General features: G+C 40.5%; 6 protein-coding genes and 1 non-coding gene across 7 annotated transcripts; 3 read left to right on the forward strand and 4 right to left on the reverse strand.

The window, feature by feature from the left end:
• Nucleotides 1-3,058: 3,058 nt before the first annotated feature.
• On the forward strand, nucleotides 3,059-4,897 carry ITR2 (myo-inositol transporter ITR2; the record flags this gene model as incomplete). Its single annotated transcript, XM_018877845.1, has 1 exon — nucleotides 3,059-4,897. The coding sequence occupies one exon, from the start codon at nucleotides 3,059-3,061 to the stop codon at nucleotides 4,895-4,897; it is 1,839 nt and encodes a 612-aa protein (XP_018734259.1).
• A 92-nt stretch (nucleotides 4,898-4,989) lies between these two features.
• Nucleotides 4,990-6,651, reverse strand: DUR3 (Dur3p; the record flags this gene model as incomplete). The annotated part of the gene is made up of 1 exon (XM_018878922.1): nucleotides 4,990-6,651. The coding sequence occupies one exon, from the start codon at nucleotides 6,649-6,651 to the stop codon at nucleotides 4,990-4,992; it is 1,662 nt and encodes a 553-aa protein (XP_018734260.1).
• Nucleotides 6,652-8,241: 1,590 nt separating this feature from the next.
• On the forward strand, nucleotides 8,242-9,495 carry AWJ20_3 (uncharacterized protein; the record flags this gene model as incomplete). Its single annotated transcript, XM_018879985.1, has 1 exon — nucleotides 8,242-9,495. One exon carries the CDS (start codon nucleotides 8,242-8,244, stop codon nucleotides 9,493-9,495), a length of 1,254 nt encoding a protein of 417 aa, XP_018734261.1.
• A 127-nt stretch (nucleotides 9,496-9,622) lies between these two features.
• Nucleotides 9,623-10,366, reverse strand: RNA15 (Rna15p; the record flags this gene model as incomplete). The annotated part of the gene is made up of 1 exon (XM_018881044.1): nucleotides 9,623-10,366. The coding sequence occupies one exon, from the start codon at nucleotides 10,364-10,366 to the stop codon at nucleotides 9,623-9,625; it is 744 nt and encodes a 247-aa protein (XP_018734262.1).
• A 1,056-nt stretch (nucleotides 10,367-11,422) lies between these two features.
• Nucleotides 11,423-11,992, forward strand: DST1 (Dst1p; the record flags this gene model as incomplete). Its single annotated transcript, XM_018882109.1, has 1 exon — nucleotides 11,423-11,992. One exon carries the CDS (start codon nucleotides 11,423-11,425, stop codon nucleotides 11,990-11,992), a length of 570 nt encoding a protein of 189 aa, XP_018734263.1.
• A 2,745-nt stretch (nucleotides 11,993-14,737) lies between these two features.
• Nucleotides 14,738-14,832, reverse strand: AWJ20_6 (the record flags this gene model as incomplete). Its single annotated transcript has 1 exon — nucleotides 14,738-14,832. It is a non-coding gene; the product is annotated as a tRNA-Lys (tRNA).
• A 1,402-nt stretch (nucleotides 14,833-16,234) lies between these two features.
• Nucleotides 16,235-17,284, reverse strand: PEX14 (Pex14p; the record flags this gene model as incomplete). Its single annotated transcript, XM_018882654.1, has 1 exon — nucleotides 16,235-17,284. The coding sequence occupies one exon, from the start codon at nucleotides 17,282-17,284 to the stop codon at nucleotides 16,235-16,237; it is 1,050 nt and encodes a 349-aa protein (XP_018734264.1).
• Nucleotides 17,285-18,903: the final 1,619 nt, after the last annotated feature.

Raw genomic sequence — 18,903 nt, forward strand, 5'->3', positions numbered from 1 at the left:
CTTTCTCTTCTGTTACTTTAATGATCCCTTCCTTTTGTTACTTTTGATATCCCTACTACAAATTTTAGGCTTCGCCAAAAATTTGTTTTAAGAGCGTTAACGCTACTAAGAGCGAAAATTTCTAAGAAATTTTCTACTTACAATATTTAGGCTTCGCCTAAATATTGTTATAAGAGCGTCATTTTGCTTCGCAAAATGTTAAGAATGTTAAAGACCGTTACATCCTCCTAACCCTATTCTCCCAACTCCTATACACAACTTATTCTCTCTCTATATATCCTATATCCTATATCCTATTCCTATCCTACATCCACTGTTACACACTCCTATGTCATCTAAACCTAAATATTCCACGAACCCTATCCGAACAACTACACTCATGCAAACATCAAATCAACTTTGAAAACACTGTGAAAACCTACCTGAATTTCTTGAAAAGAACCCTACCCCACTGTTCATCTGCGTGCGCTATATTGCTCTTCTATACCCCTGACTTCCTATTCAACTACCAAGAAACCTCTCCGAACTCCACCATCTCCCCCGACAACATACCACTTGCTCCTCTAATCACCCCATCGACTACTATCTTTTCTGCCGAACACCTACCATAATCTGTAGCTGCACCGCGTTTGATCTCCTTGAGGTGCATTAGTATTCCCTCCACTGATTCAAATCATTCAGGGTTTAATTAATTTTATTTTATGGAAATGAAAAAAATGCTAATAAACCAAACCTTTAAATCCAACGCATAATCCAACAGTCCGTTCAATCTCTGTCTTCGGCGGTTCGCATTGCCTCTATGGAACATGACTGTGTTTGTGTCTCTGAACCCTACTTGTTACGTGGATTGCCAACATACCAAACCGCAACAGCGTGATGGAGACCTCGTAACGTGTATTGAAATAATTATGTATAGTATAGGACTTTATTATTGCCGCGAAGGATGCTGCCGGAGCGAACACCACTTGCATCTTCCACTATTCTGCATTATCGCAATACATCTATTTAAGATCCTCTGATAATAAATTGTGATACAAGCCTTGGACTCATTGTCTCTATGTCTTGTTCTAATACAACTCTCTTCGTCTATTATTCATTTCTTCTTCTCTGGATCCTCCGGTTCAATCAGAATGTCCGCTTCTGTGTAAGGTCATGGACATAGGCTTGATAATAAACGTCCAGCTATACGATTTATACGATTCTAGAAACGAACATTTGGAAATTCTGTTATGTTTCATAAGACTTGAAATCTGAATCCAATCTTCCCATACCGTCACTGGAAAGACCATCTCAGATCATAATACCACGTTAGCGATCTTTCACCTGTAAACTTAAAACTTCGCTGACTGCGAGTTCTAAAATCCTTGGTATTGTGCCTGGTCTTCTTGCTTTCAAGTGCTTGGATATCACTTTCTAGTATGCCATCCAAAACGCTATCATGCCAAGTGAGACGCAGGGACCCTGCAAGATTAAGAACAGTGCCTTACCCAATCGAAGTATCGAAGATTCGAAGCACAGAATGTCCCCTCGTTCTAATGTGTCCCTGTTTGATGTAAAGTAAAACAAACTTCATAGCTACCAATTGTAATCTTTAAAGCCATCTCTCTATCCCTTAGTCTGTACTAGTTACAAGCGAACATTGCCTTCGTTTGTAATATTCGATCTATAGGCTCCATGTATTTCGAGTGAAATTTCTTTGGAACTCTTCTTAAGCTAGTAAGAGTTTGGGCCAAGTATTCTTCGAAATACGAGTAAGCATTTTCTCCTTCGACAGCATAGATTTGGCTATACTCTTTGTCAATTTAGGAATTCCTGTTTTTCAACATTTTGTAGTGCTCAAATATTAACCCTCCTCACTGTTATTTTTAATGGCCTTAAAAATATATATCTCCACAATCCATCCTAAACGAGTAATCTTATGACAATCTCTTATATCTGGCCTACCAGCTCTTATCTCGTATATAGTTGCAAAAAAGAACAATCGTATTTTTTCGGATTTTAAAATCCATACCGGGGTCCGGTCCCTCGTATGTTCTAGCATTTCATATTACGTCATTGTGACTGGTCTAGTTAGCTTGGACCCCCACATACTGGTCTTCTGATCCAATCTCGTAAGTTAAATTCTAATATCTTAGCTTAAAACCATATAAAATTAAGTTGACACATAAAGCAACTTAATATTGTGCTGAAATAACCCCATATTGCATTGAGCAGGACCACTCTTCAAATAGAACCTTACGAGTACAATTTTCCTAGCTCACTCAATGTCTTCTAACTCTATTTCGATTGTTGGGATTTATCCACCCCTTCATATACTGGGCGAATGATCCACACGGCATCCAACCAGCAACGGCACAACCGCTAGCGGATTTGATACACTTCCAGTTTTACCGAAATTCGGGCGGTGTTCAGCAGAACTAAGTTTTATCTGTAGCTCATATGCACCGTGCGGGGTTCACACATACAAGCCTGAACCTCCGATCTGCGATTTTTCCGCTACATCTGATAGTGAGGGGGTGATGATCATCGCAATTATTCCGCGTAACCATTACTATATCGGGTTCCAAACATACAGACACGGATAATAGTTTCCTAAATAAACAAGTTTCCTGTGCATACTTCTTTTACCCCACTTATTCTAGGCCACTGATATTACTCTCTTAGTAGACTGTAGATAACCCTTTCAGGTCAGGGGTGATATTCGGTAGCGTCGAAATCTTTGAAACAACTTAGTTGCATAATGTAAGGAACCGAACAGGAAAAAATGCCGTGTGCATTACTGCTATATCTGTAAGGCGACTGCGGGGTGCGTTGCCATTCAGCGGAGTTACTTCCTAAACATGAGATGTTCATAGTTTGTCCGCTATAACATTTCACATCCTGGCGATCTGCTAGCCTACTGGATTCACAGACTGATACAATATACTAAGAGGGGGGGTCGCATGTAACGAAGATCATCGCCGCCCCTCCAGTAAATAAAAGCCATCAGTTCCCACTGCTTTTTCTGGGCTATTCATATGTTTTAAATCCAGACTAAACGTTAGCTTGTATTTTAGCAATGTCTGGAGCAAAAGCTGATGCTGCTCATTTGGAGCATTACGACAAGGAACATGTAGAGGCTTTCGAGAAAAGCTTTCAGAATCCTCTTGCTGGAATAGATAGGGAGACTCTCTTATCAAGAGTTCGTACCTTCGCTAAGGAAAAGGGTCTTGAAGATAAGATTCCACAGTTGGAAAAAGGTGCGCTCGTAGCCCAAGACCCTGAGAATTTCGAGAGTTTGTCAGACCTGGATGATGATGAAAAAAGAATCTTGCAGCAAGAAGTTGACCACAAATGGCACCACCCTAAGGCAATGTATTGGACCATTATTGTCTGTTCAATTGGAGCTGCTGTTCAAGGTTGGGATCAAACTGGTAGTAACGGTGCCAATTTGAGTTTCCCTCAAGAATTCGGTATTGATATCAGTGATCCAGCTAATCCTGACTATGAGAAGAATAACTGGCTTGTGGGAATGATCAACTCAGCCCCATATATGTGCGCAGCCATTATCAGTTGCTGGCTTTCGGACCCTATCAATTACCTAATTGGACGTCGTGGAACTATCTTCATTGCTGCCATTTTCTGTTTACTGACACCCATTGGCCAGGCTGTTACCCAGAACTGGCATCAGCTATTCGTATGTCGCTTGTTGCTAGGATTTGGTATTGGTTTGAAGGAGGTGACTGCTCCCGTTTTTGCTGCTGAGAACGCACCTGCTAGGATCCGTGGTGCCATGGTAATGACTTGGCAGATGTGGACAGCTTTTGGTATCTTACTTGGTTTTAGTGCCAACCTAATTTTATACAGAGTTGGTAAAATCGCTTGGAGATTGCAGGTTGGATCTGCTTTTATCCCAGCAGTTCCTCTCTTGCTTGGTATTTTTTTCTGCCCTGAAAGTCCAAGATGGTTAATGAAAAAGGACAGGTATCGTCAAGCATATGACTCTTTGTGTAGATTGAGATTCAGTGAGGTTCAGGCCGCTCGAGACTTATACTACATCCACGCCCAACTTGTTATTGAGGATGAAATGATTGGCAACAGAACCTATATCACCCGTTTTATTGAGTTGTTCACTGTTGGAAGATTGAGACGTGCCACTCTTGCTTCTTGGGTAGTGATGATCGCCCAACAAATGTGTGGTATTAACATTATCTCATTCTTCTCTTCCAGTATCTTCGTTGAGGCTGGTCAATCAGAGAAGTCTGCTCTTCTTGCATCATGGGGCTTTGGAATGGTGAATTTTGTGTTTGCTTGGCCCGCATTCTATACTATTGATACGTTCGGAAGAAGAGCATTATTGCTATTCACTTTCCCTAATATGGCTTGGACCTTGTTAGCAGCGGGTATGTCTTTCTTCATACCTGAAGGTAGTCGTGCTCGATTAGGACTAGTCGCTCTGTTTATTTTCCTTTTCGACGCGTTCTATTCACCTGGTGAAGGTCCCATTCCTTTTACATATTCTGCCGAGGTATTCCCATTGTCCCACAGAGAAATGGGTATGAGTTGGGCAGTAGCTACCAACAATTTTTTTGCAGCTATCCTTTCTCTTTCATATTTCCGGATCCAGGCTGCCTTTACTATTCAAGGTGCCTTCGGGTTTTATACTGGTCTAAACTTGGTGGCGTTTGTGATGATATTCTTGTGGCTTCCAGAGACTAAGCAACGTACTCTTGAAGAATTGGATTATGTATTTAGTATTCCTACTAAAGACTTTATGAGATATCAACTCACTGAGAGTCTTCCATATTGGTGTAAGAGATGGATCCTGTGGAAGAGAAATATCAAACTGAGACCCTTGTATTACTTTGAATACTCTGATCACCATCAGGGAAACTCAAACACATACGAAGTGGCTTAATAGTCGAAGTTTAACAATAATGTTCTGTATCAGGTTTTTTGTCCATTAATATATGTTAATTATTGCGAATAACGTTTATAATAAATATACCTCTAATTTTCTTCTGTGCTATGTGACTCTTGACTTCGTTTAAATCTAAACTGCTGCTTTATGCCCCTTAATGCAAGTTGAATTGATTTCCTACCGTCCCACAGTGGATAAACCGCGACGGTGAAAAAGGCTTGAAACTGCCAGATGATCGCAACCGTAACCCATCCACTGAAAAAAGGTTTTGTGAACACATAATTACGATATAGGGGCATTGGCCAGGCTACAAATGTGACAAGAACAATAACCACTAGAGCCACAGCAGCTATCTTCAACCAGCGACGCATTTCTCGAATCGTCTCTTGATCGTATATATCTTCTAGATTTGTATAATCGGAGTCCTTGGTACGAAAGTAGTTGGCAACCTTATTCAATCCTCGATTACCAGTTGTCTTCTCTTCATCATCGATAGAGCTGTGTTCTGTATAGATGGCCTCCTTCGAATTTTCTTGAACAGAATTTTTGCGCTCTTGATCAACCGAGGTATTATCAGATATTGCTACTGTCTGAGAATCAACGTCGTCGAGAAGTTTAATCTTCAGATACTCATTCCAGTCGAATTTTGATGGCCGCAGTATAGAAATAATTATTGAAAAAAAAATTGGGCTAAATAAGGAAACAATTGAGCCATATAAACCTGGTGCTGGATTAGATGTGTCTTCCATAGAAATACCACCGTATATGCTTCGGGCTGTATACACCCAAGTCAGAACACCGCACAACAGACCCAAAATAGGGGACAAGACTGCAGCTGGCTTCGATTGTCTGTCAGAGAAGATGGCAAAAATCAAAGGGAAAATACCTGGGCATGACACGACAGGCTGCAGATAGCCGTAAAAAGTCATATTGGCACCAACATAATTCAGTAATATTGTGTATCCAGCAATGAATGCTCCATAGAGTACCACAGTAAGATGAGAGACTCTTATCATAGTTTTATCTGATGCTTTGGGATTGATATAGGTCCGGTAACCATCATATGAGAGAATACTACTCACAGCAATCAACGAGGATGAAACTGTGCTAGTAAGGGCCATGAATAGCAACAACAGAATACCACCTGTTGCTCCTTTTCCAAGAAGTCCTTTCACTACGTATGGCATTACATATCCTCTGTTGACAGCGTCGGCAGAGAATGTATTCGGATAGGTAGGGGAGAGGGGTGTAGACTCAATGACTCTTCCCGCTAACCCCACCACTGTTCCAAGGCCCAGAGGGATTGCAAAAATAGAAACAGCTGTCAAAAGATATCCGGGAACGGTCGCTGAGGGCTTGGAAGCGAATGATTTTTGCCAAAAAGCGGTGTCCATGACTACTAGAGCCAAATTACCGAACTTTAAAGTCAAACCCCACATCACAGCATCTGGTGACTTGATTGTGAGAAGCGACCCCTGATAATTGCCTGGGATCGGATGTAGATGGGCAGTCGCTTGCAATTTATCATATAGACCAGAAAGTCCTCCAATGTGCTCATTTACAAGAACAGATATAGTGAAAAACATAATCAAAATGAGAGCAATAGTTGTATGAAGATAATCAGTAAGAAATGTAGCCTTCAGTCCTCCGACGACAGTGTAGAGTATTACACCGAATGGTAAGATAATAGTTGCAGCAACGTAGTGCATTCCTGTAATCCCAATAACCAGCTGTGATCCACTAAGGATCATAGAAGAGCATCCTGAAATGTTGTTCACAAGATTTAGCGCAGCAAAAACTATGTGACCTAGTTTTCCGTACCTCATCTTGATTATTTCTAACGAAGTATGCGCAAAAGGTACTCTCAGTTTGGTCTGAATTCCGAGTAAGGCCATAAGCGCAATTTGGAAGCATAAGCCCGAACCCCACCACATTGGAACAGCTATACCATATCTATAACACATAGCAGCACAAAACACTGTCTCATTGATCCACTGAATTATGTTAGTTGAATAAAATTGGAATTGTTAGATATATATTTCAACTTACCATCCAAGAAGAAAAGACTGCGGAAGATGTCAAACCCTTTCCAACCGACCTATTTGCTACCATAAACATTTCTGATTTATTCGAATCTTCGTTCAAATAGACTTTCATGATCCGAACAGCAAAAATAATCAATCCTGCGAAAAAAATAGAGAGCGAGATGAGGGTGGCATACCCTGTGCCTTGGCTGAGGAGCTGTACTCCATCTGTTAGGTCACCCATTTTAACTCTCGAAGCCTGATTAACACCATTTTTTTATTTGGCAGTTTCAAAATAATTTATAGTGATGAGATTTATCGTGACTCTTTTTCCGAGGACGTCTCTGAGTGAAGATGACCCCCATGCATGATGCAATCCGCTATCGAAATAACGTTAGCACCTCGACGCAGGCCGGTCATCGATCGACACATGTTCTCATGTCTATCTTCACTCTTGGACCAATCCGCTTCTTTTGACAGCTCGCAATTTCAGGATTATGATCAAGACGTCTGAAATCCCACAGAAAAAAAATTTGTTTTGATGAACCTGGTACCAGTCGAAACCTCTTTCTGTTCATTGCATGGCAAGGGTCACATAACGCTTAAAGTTAGGTGCATGTCAATGCTTCGCTGATGTAGATCACAGATGATCATACCGTTTTCTATCTTGCTATCGTAGAGATAGTGCCTAACGATTGCATAATCTTTTAGGCCGTCACACCGGAGATACCGGTGAAAGCGGACACCGGACTAGCAGAAACTCATCATCTAGCCACTATCAGGAACGTGCGAATTAAGAAAATTATATCATGATAAGGTTGTTCCCATTCCAGGGGTGGCTAATCTTAATTGACATATTGAACCTCCTTTTTGGGAGAAATTAATAATTGACGGCCTTCAAAAAGTTCGAAAATTAATATAAAATTTTCACTGGTTCAGTATCTCGCGGTTTTTTCCACCTAAAAAATTATCTTTCTCAAATGAGTCCAATAATGAAGTATCACGTGACCAATATTGGGTACCTCAAAATGTCATAGCGGGGGACAATGTAGTCCAAGGCCGATTAATGACGATAGACTCAACTGTCGAAGTCCCCCCCTGAATGCCAGATTTCATGGGGAACAGATTAATAATGGCCTTTTAGAAAGGTTTAGAAACATTAAATACGGAAGTATCTCCAAGCGGTTTTCACTGGCAACACCGTTTAAATATGGGCAAGATAGAGGCAGCATTGTTGAGGTTGATGCTACGGTACAGGGCCCTATATGCCCACAACCGGATCCATATGAAGATAGCTTGATCGGTATTCCAACTGAAATGGTTAGACCGTTCAAATTGATATTTGATGAATTTGAATGTTTGAATCTGATGATTACCAGACCTGTGATGACGGATCCTGCTATTAAACTACCCGTCGTAGTATGGATACACGGTGGGGGAAATGTGGCTGGTACTCCATACAGGACGATATGTGACCCTTCTGACTGGATTTCACAATCGATTAAGATGGCCAAGCCTGTAATATTTGTGAGCCTACAGTATCGGGTTCATCTCTTTGGCGCGCTACCCTATGAAGGTATAGGTAACTTTTTTTTGCATGACCAGCGATTGGGTTTACAGTGGGTTCATGAATATATCGACTATTTTGGCGGTGACAAGAATCGAGTGACTTTAATAGGACAGTCTGCAGGTAGTTGCTGTGTAGCAGCTCAAGCAAGTGCCAAGGGTGCCGAGCAGCTGTTTAAGAGGGCCGCGCTTATGAGCGGAAGTATATCTAGCATGCCTTTTATGACATTAGATCAGTACGGTGCTAAGAGCAAAGAAATTGCTGAAGCGGCCGGTTTAGAGACTGTCGAAGAGCTCTCTAACTTGCCCTGGAAGCAATTGGTTGATGCTGGGGTCAAGTGCAACTTTAACGTTGCCTATGCAGTCGATGACGGGAAGTTTCTTGGTTATGGTCAGTTAAATCGGGCACATACACTTGTAGAATCCATAATACTGAGTGATTGTATAGAAGATGGCTATTTTTTCACAGATTATTTTACTCAGGGGATAGGTGATCTGTTTACTGAGATAAAGCAAATAGCTTGCGATGAAAAGGTTTCACAGCAACTATTAGCAGCCTACAACATTGTCGAAGATGAATCGATTATAAAGAGGATAGGAGATTTATTAACAGATGCCATTTTTTGTCAAGGGAATGAGAATATGGATATCGAAGTTCGCAAATCTGGTGCTACAAAAGTTTTCAGGCAGTTCTTTGATGCAAACAATCCTTTTAATCCAACATTGGGTAACAATCACATGGTAGAAGTTCTTTATCTTTTCAATGCATACAACGTTGCAGCGAAATATCAACCAATCACTAGGGATGTTCAATCTAGATGGATTAACTTCTTCTACGGTCACGATCCATGGAGCAGTGAATGCTGTCTTCGGGTGTCTGATACTGGAGTTGAGGAAATATCCTATAATCAGCGGGGTCAGTACAGAAGAATTAAAAACTTCGATTTACTTTCTAGTTTAGACCCGAAATCTATGCATAGACTAACCGGTGATGGCTGGGACTGACCTTGGTTATATTGCATAGTTTCTTGCCCATTTGTCAGATACACTCGTGTAGATTATTTACAAGTTAGATCATGTAGTCATATACTGTATATTGGCTTTCATTACATCAATAAAATGGTCTAGGTGTTCATATTTTAATTTCTCCAGACTTGACCTTTGCTTTTAATGTTAAAATAGTCTCCTTTTGATCTGCTGGTAAAGCATTTATTTGGTCATCAGTTAACTGTACCACCTGTTTAATGAGTGCCGCCTGTTGTGGATCCACAGCTACAGGTGCTGGTGCTGGGGCAGGTGCATGGCTTTCAGAAGCAGGATTGGAATCCGGGGTCAGGTTCGTAATCTGTTGTGGGGTAATAAGTTGAAGAGCCGATAGAGTTTGTACAACAGCAAATGATAATTGAGGTGCCGCTTTTAATAAGTCTGTGGCCAATGTAGGATTATTGCTGATAAGAGTCTTCATATCTACTATTACCTGGACTTTTCGTTCTTGACTAAATCCATCTATTGTTTGTGAGATTAGTTCATTACCAGATACTCCTCGAGCGGGAATTGGACCCTGAGGAAGTGGTGGAAGATCCGAGGAAATTTTAGAGTCTTTGAATAAACCTCCGACAGGGGTCTCATGCGAAAATGCTACTTTCAAAGCCCTTGGACCAATACTATAATTGTTGAGATTTCGTACAGCAGACGCAGCTGTCTCCTCGTCGTGATATTCTACAAACCCGAATCCTTTAGATTTACCCGTGTCTTTGTCGAATACAAGACGAATATTCGCAACTGGTCCAACCGATTTGAATATGTCAAGCATTTGCTCTTCAGTGTGATCGTACGGAATTGATCCAACATAAACTACTTTTGTAGGGCCATCCATTTTATCTTTTGGAATGAAATAAATAAAGACAAATAATAATTCTGCTAAACAAACAATCAAACAAACAGAATACAAAACGATTGGGATTATAATTCTCTAAAGTCACACATCGCAGTTGATTCTGTAGCAGATGGTTCCCTTACCCAGGCGGCTTGTCGGTAGCCAAAAAAGCCGCTTCATGAAATTCTACTATTTCTGTTCTTGAAACATAAACACGTTAGAACGACATTATTAATATCTCAGACATAAGAGGTTTCTTTGTCTAGTTGAATAAAGAACTGTGGTTATATACAACTTGACATCTAGAATTACAGAAAAGAAAGTTGGTAATCTGAGCGGTTTGGGTTCGAAAGAAAATCATGGCAGATGCTAATGAAATCAGGAAGTTGAAGACTTCACTCGAAGGTGCCACTGGCGCTGAGAAAATCTTCGAGATCTTGACGGTGTTGAAAAAAGAAGTTAAACCCACTGAAAAATTATTACGAGTAAGTCGCTGCTCGCTGGACCATTACTTATATACCTACGTAGACACATAATTATTCACCGTCGCGATAAGTTGAATTTGATTTCAACTTTTCTAGGGATAGCTCTTTCGTCGTGAAAAGTTGTGGCTAATACGCTTGTGTGAGGTGGGTGTAGCTTGATGGATGGAAAGACCTTACGATAAAATCTAGTTTTTGAGACCGCGTATAGCCATTTACTGCTCATATGATTTATCCAGACGTGATTTTTTTTGTCTCTTCATTGGTTTTTAAGAATGTGATAGTGTGTGCCATTCTTGTACATTTACTTCCTTATGATATTTTTGCTAACAGTTTACTCTAGGAAACTAAAATAGGTATTGCCGTCAACAAACTTCGAACTCACTCGGATAAGAAGATCTCAGATTTGGTCAAAGAAATCATAAAGCATTGGAAAGAGGAGGTGTCAGCTCAAAAGAACAAGAGCCAAGCGAAAGCAAATAGTGTGAGCAAACCAGCCGAAACTGCCGCCGTCACATCTGCCAATGGCAATAGTTCTAGTAGCGATCCTGCTGCTCCAAACGTTGAGAAGTCTATGACAGAGCGGTTTTCTAACCATGGCAAACCACGAAATGCCAAGAATGATGGAGTTCGCACAGACCTTTACTCAGACAAAGTTCGCAACAGCTGTATCGACCTGTGCTACACTGCGTTAGCACTCGATTCAGTTGCCGCTCCTGCTGATATATTAGGACATGCTAAAGCTATTGAAGCGGTTGTGTTCGAGAATAACAAGGGCAACACTGCTGCTCCAGCTTACCGCAATAAAATGCGTTCATTATACATGAATTTGAAAGATAAGGCTAATCCTATGTTACGTAAGCGAGTAGTCTCGGGTGAAATATCTGCTCAAAGATTAGCGACAATGACTCCACAAGAAATGGCTTCGGAAGAGCTCAAGGAAGAAATTCAACGTCTTGATAAAGAAAATCTTTTCAAGGCTCAAGGAGCCACAGAAAAGCGTGCCACGACCGATAGATTTACTTGTGGCAAGTGTAAGCAGAAGAAGGTTTCATATTATCAGATGCAAACTAGATCTGCCGATGAACCTCTTACCACATTTTGCACCTGTGAAAACTGTGGAAATCGTTGGAAATTCTCTTAAAATAATTACTATACTAGCTGTAGAACGAATGTTACGAATCCTTCCCATGATATATTTCCCTGCTCTTTATGTGCCGTGTCTCCGGAACCCCGCTCCAGAATGCCAGACCCTTCGCTTTACTCAAGTCGGTCGGGAGATGCATTTGTTAGCCCAATCCGATCCTCCAACCCCCTGAAAAGCCGGGTCTGAAACCCCACTTTGTTATCACAACCACCTGACTGAGTTCGCCGCATAGAATCACTGAGCTAAATTCGCTCTGGAAACGTCCACCAAAGCCGTACTATAACAGCCACCGCCAAATGCATATGCAACACTCCCAGCCGTGGCTTCCAGCAAGACTTTCTGCCCTAAAGGTAGTTGGCTACATTTTGTTTGTTTTCTTCTGCTATCTTTTTCCCCCACCGATTAAACTAGACTATTATTGCTATTTCGCTTTCCACGCTGACTCTCTATATTTGGTTGCTTCTTTCTTTCTAATATCCTTTTCTGTTTCGCTTATTTCTTTTTTCAGAAAACAGACGACAAAACTTCTTGTAGCACTGTAAGCGACGATAACACAGGGAGTGTCATCATACAAAAGTGATCTACAAGCTCCGTTTTGGTATCCAAGTCTTCGCTATTAGATATAAAGCTTTAAGGAACGAGTTGAAATCGGTTTTTAGGCTTAACTATTTTCGAACTTTAGTGACATAGATATTTGGGATTAATAACTCCACCTACCCCCAAGAAGTGTTGCAAGGTTCAATATTTGCACTATAGCATACCTGTTTTCTTTTTGTCTGTTGGTAATATTGGTTTTTTTTTTTTTGCATCACCCCGACTTATATCTGACTTAGTTGACAAGGTCACGAAACTATTTTATTCTTTTTACGTTTTACGCTTTCCGACCCCTTGAGATAGTTCTGTCTACTTTTCCCATTATACAAGTATTCAACATTCTCACTTTAATCTGAACATCCAGTTAGATTTGGATTTTTAGTCGGGTTTCATTCAAAATATCTACTTTCTTGTTACATAGCATACAACTTCCCCTGAAGCAGTTTCTGGTTTTATCTCTTTAATATGGCGACTCTTCACTATGGCGCATCTGTTTCGGATTCAAGTCATGCAAATCAGTACGGTTGGTACAACCATCAAACCTCGCAGCACCAAAACGCCTTGAGCTACCAAAAACCTTTGATTACTTCGCATGATGACCCGGTGCCTTTTGCCTCACAATTTGAACTTGTGGACAGAGCTATTGACAGTCTCGCCAAGGCTGGTAAGCTTTATTCTTACGGTGGCCAAATCAGACAGGCAGGTTCGACCTATGACCAACGCTTAGCAGCTAATCAGGCCAGGTATGGTGGACTTTACCAGCAACAGCAGTTGCCAAATCAGCATTCTCAGCATCTCCAGCACCAGCATCACCACCAAAACCCCAATAATCAGCATCAGCATCAGCATTCGCATTTATTTGAGCAGCGTCAGCAACAGCTCGGACATCAACACCAGCAGCAGCGTAGTCAGGGTCAAAGAGTTGTATCTCAGCCTGCCCATTTGCCCTCGATGCAACAAATGCATACCCACGACCAGCAGCAGCAACAGCAACAGCAACGATTTCAACAACAACAACAACAGCAGCAACAATTTAAGTACCAACAACAGGTAAGCTACAACACAGCTCGTACATCACCTTCTATCCCTAGCGGTTTTTCTGGTAATGTTCAAACTGGAAGTTATGGTGTCTCAGGCGGATTTACCAATGGAAACAACGGTAGTTCATCTAATTGGCCTCCTCAAAGGGCCGCTTCTATTTCAGTTACCGGATCTCGTAGTATTTCCCCAAAGCTTAAATTTGATCCATTTGCTCCGGTTTCTACTGCTATTGGCAACAGCCCAGGCAGAGCAACTGGATCAGAAATGCGCCCCCAGTCAGTTTCTCCAGAGATCACTCCTAATACCACCTCGACAGGATCGCCAGTTGGAATATTTAACATGTCCAACGGTAGTTCATTAGCTGGGTCTGAACAAGTTCTATTCAATTCAGCTAAGAACGAGTCTTTCAGTTCAGGAGTAGCATCAGCCAATACAGCTTTAGGATGGTCCAAGGTTTGGGGCAAACCCACTGGACTGACTGCTACTTCTGTATGGGGTTAATAGGGAATAGTAACTGCTAATAGTTTATGGTTTTGCTTAACTGATATTGTTATGAACCCCTCATTTGTTTTGCTTTCATTTATGTTGTCTTTTGTTGAATCCAGCTGTTCTTCTATGCACTCACCGCTCAATACTGGTCTTGTTTCATTCACACTATTGTTTTTCTTTGATTTATTTTCAACTCACTTTGAGTTAAATTAATTTGCCCTCGGTTTTATTGTTTTATGATTGGTTTTGATTTATTTGTTTTCTAGGTTTGTCTATTTTGTTTTGATTTTTTTCTTATCTTTATGTTTCCCTCTTTTTCCTAAAAGGTCTTGGATATTGCATTTATCAAGGGATGATGTACATTACTATCGGTATCGTATGTGTTGATGTTTTTGATGTTTTTTTTTCTTTATGTTTGGCGTGGCCGGTTTTTCGTAGCATAAACTATGACTTTTTGATTGAGCAGGTGAAAAGTAGTTGACATGACCTGGACTAATCTATATATTTAATTGTATATGAGCAATTGGTAATAAATGATTTTTTGTATATTGTTGCAACTGTACTTCGAAAGTTATATAAGGAAAAAAATTAAGAAAATTAAGTTATTAACAAAAAAGAAGCCCTACGTGGGGGTCGAACCCACAACCTTGTGATGACTTTTATCTCGTATGAGGTTTAAGAGTCACACGCTCTACCGATTGAGCTAGCAAGGCACTTATTGAAATTGAAACTCATTGAAATATTAACAGACGGATTTGTTCTGAGTTCTTGTTGGAGAGGTCCCTAAAAAAATTCTCTATTGGGAATAAACTTAGCATAGAATCCACAAAATTACTATGTACACTATATGAAAGTATAATTTCGTGTTGCGGAGTCTGAACCCTACCAAAGAAAAATGAATATGCGGTGCCACCGACTGTGGCAGCGGAGCTCCGCACTACCAGGGAAATAATAATAATAAATCTTGTTTAAAGTCCTATACTATACATAATTAATACAATTCAAATAATTTCAAATCCCATCATTTACACATTACCAGGAGGACTGCTCGCTTTTTTGCCTGATTACAGGCTGTTTACTTTGGCTTTTTTGAATTCAGTATTTTTGACGCCACTGAATTCCCCATTAAGATATCAAAATGACTTATGATATTTTAATCTTGGTCGTTTTCTCCCGGAATTGGCTCTACAGAGTCACCAGGTGGGCCTGGATCATGCTGAGAGTAATCAATCGAGGAGTCGTCGTCGTCTTCCATCAACAGTTTTAGTACTTTTCACTTTTTACGATTTACCCTACTTTCCCAGATTGAAATAGTTCTCTTATCAAAAACTTAGTAGTTAATTTATCATTCAACATTTGTTTCACCACTATGATTTTCTTACTATATGTGTTCTTAGCAATAGTCCCATTTTGTCTATGCCGTTCTTTTAACTATACTGCACTTGATGTCGCGCTAGACTGCATTCGAGATATTGACCATCAGTTTTATTACTTCATACCAGCTGAATATAGCTTATTCACTGTCGCTAACGTGACCGGGTATTATTTCAATCAGACTATATATCAACAGTTATATCCCTGTCTAATGAACTTAGCGAACTACATGGTACCAGCGGTTTCATTTGATGGTTACGAAATGCGAGGCAGACTACTGATGTCTGGCATTATCGATGAGAGTCTTACTGCACATGGACTGGTTAGGGGTGGTATGGATATATGGCCTGCACAACCTGACATAGCTACGAACAGTACTGTGCACATTCAAATGCCAATACAGACTCCCAGTTTGGTACATCATAATATTAACTTGCTATCGCATGAGATTATATAGTATACAACTTGTTAGTAATCGTAAAGTAATGATGGCGTCGAAAAAGTGACTTGATCACAATATATACACATGTTAGCTATATAGGGCAACTACAGGCTATAAATGTTCTGAAGTGTGAACAAAGCCCTAACTATCGTTGATACCTGACTTAACAACGAAGATTTATACACAAACGTATAGGTGAAATCTGTTTCCCTTCAGGCTGAGATCAATTGTAAGTATCTCGCTACCGGAGGCAGCGAATGAAGCAGACATTCATAAAACATGATACATATTAGAATAATTTAGGAAGCCGCCTCGTTCTCAGAATACTTTGAGGCCGCAGCCACTTGCCAAGCGGGAAGACCAGGCTTGGGTGTGGGAGTAGTAGATGAAGTAGCAGGTGATGTTTGCTCAGAATAAGGTACTGAAGGCTTGGAAAAAGGAGAAACTATCGAAGAATTGGTACCCAAGACAGGCAACGAAGTAGAACCTTCATTAGTAGAAGTAGAAGAGGGAGAGGGACCAGAAGTAGATGAGACTGAAGAAGCAGCGAATTTTGGAATAGTTGAAGGGACAGAAGATGCAGGAGGTAAGCTGGCAGGCAAGCTCGAACTTTTCAAGCGATTTGTGATCAGCTGTTTGAGAGATTTGAGCTCTTCTTGAATTTCCAGCAATGCCTTGTCTTGTTGATCTCTGTTCTTCTCTAGAGATTTTGGTAATGTATCCTTGATAGTGTCTACTTGAGTTTTAATGAGCTTCATATCAGCCTCGATTTGCTGTGATTGTCCCTTAACCGTCTCAATAGCATCTTGCGCTTCTTGTAGAACTGTTGTAAATTGTTCTTTACGCTGCAACTCCGCTTCCTTAATTTCCTCTGTATCTTTATGAAGCTGCTCCAAAAGGCTCTCTGCACGAGTGAACTCTGCTTCCAAAGCTTCTTTATCCGACTCAAGAGAACTTGGAGTTGGAGGTAGAATCAATGGCAGCACATATCTTCTTGTCACCTCATAAAGTCCATAAGCAACACCTGCACTAACTGTAGCCATTACAAAATAATCTTTCCAGTCTCGCTTAGGGACTGGAGGCGGAAGAGACAGTGGAGGAATATGAGGTTGATTCAAATAAGCAGTTTTCACGGTGGTGGAATTGACTCCTGTTATAGGAACTGATGCAAGGGAGGAAGGACTTTTCGGGGAGCTGTTACCATTAGTGGCTTGTGTCAGAGCTTCCTCTACCTCTTCTTTTGTCAAGCCCTTAGATTCCAAAAATTCGATTCGTTTGGCAAGTGTTGCGTCAGCTACCTGAGGATCATTCAAAAACGATACCGCCGACCTTACTAGCTCTTCTCTCATCTTAGCGCTTCTTTTCTGAATACACTTTTGCTTTGAATAGTAAAGAAAGAGACACGTAGTTCACCACTGTAATCTAAGAAGAAGGAGAATATGGAAAATGTGGAGAAGGTACGCTGCATGATTTCTCCCATCGGAACATTGAATGCCTCGGCTAATGCGGAGAGTCTAGGAGCATAAGCTCTTTGACGCATATATGCAAATACCCGAGCAAATATCCTTCTCAAGATTATTTCAGAAGATTAGTTAATATATTAGAACGTGCATATTATACAAATAAAAAAAATCAATAAATAATTAATAAATAGTGGCATACGCCTTTTGAATGAAAAAGAGCCTTTTAAAAGGACCATTTGACAGTTGTAGTCTTATTTGTAGTAGTGCAAGTTCTCGTCATTGATGGCGTTGCCACAAACAACAATGACAACGGCATTCAAGAGCTTCTTGATACCCTTCTTAGCAACAATGGAGACTTGAGAAGCAGTAGACTTGGCAGGGGCAAGAGATTCGTCAAAGTTGGCAGACATTTTGTGTGTTATTGGTTTTGTAGTTGTTTTGGTTTGTGATGTTGTAGAGAACAGTAAAAGTTTTGTTTGTAGATGATTAGAAAGTGATTCCAATGAGATATTAGGCTCACTTATATAGTGTTTGAAAAATGAACCGGGTGGGCAGACTTTTTACTCGGTTCAAAACGCATGTTACATCTTTTACATATCTGATCATGTTGGTTATACAGCCATGCGAATTTTTCCGGAACAGCCATCGATAACCGGCATCATATGCCGGCAAATTTGCATGATGATCTTCGGAAAGGTTACCAGCCGCGCAACGGTTTTGAGTTTTGAGTACTATTTTAAGCAACTCAATAGTAACAATAGGCTCTGAAACGATCGGAAACGGACGTAGCAGTTAAAAATTACTGTTTATGTCAATATTTATGTTTAAGCTCCTAAGTCTGCATGAAAAATCTTCAACAATAGTAGATCTTATACAGAATAATACTTTAACCCGGTCTCTGTTAACGTTAGAAGAATGTCGTGATTTAAAGTGCCGCCCACGTTTTTCCTTGGCGATTTGTTAATCAGTGTACAGCAAGGCAACGCGAGTTTGGCATACCAGTCGTATCAGAGTGACCAACCTGGATTCTAGTTAGACTTTGTTGTAGCAGTGAGGAATTCTAAGCTAGTTTTCATCAACTAAAAACAAGCTCGAATAGGTTACAAGAGCAAGCACGACAGTTATTCTTGTGGTTATGTGCCGATCGGAGGACCGGGTACACTCGGGAAAACATGTCGAACAAGATGTGTCACGCAATTAACGCGAAGTTAATGCCATGTAAACATGGGGCATGACACGACAATTGTGAAGCACGGTTCCTGTTAAAACTCGTCACGTAACTATTTCAACGGTAGTCATACAATTGATTGAAATAAATAGAGAACATTAAAAAATAAATAAAACAAAAAAAATCATAGCATTAAACCTAGCGGTTCCATTTAATCATCTGATATAATATTCTCGCAAATTCTTATCGTTTATAGCACTACCGCAGAGCACGTTCAAAGACCCTTGTAATACCTTTTTGAGCCCTTTTTTGGCCGCCAACGACACCTGGGAAGCAG

The sequence above is a fragment of the Sugiyamaella lignohabitans genome, chromosome A (assembly GCF_001640025.1).
Source record: "Sugiyamaella lignohabitans strain CBS 10342 chromosome A, complete sequence".
In the NCBI taxonomy this organism is placed as follows: domain Eukaryota; kingdom Fungi; phylum Ascomycota; class Dipodascomycetes; order Dipodascales; family Trichomonascaceae; genus Sugiyamaella; species Sugiyamaella lignohabitans.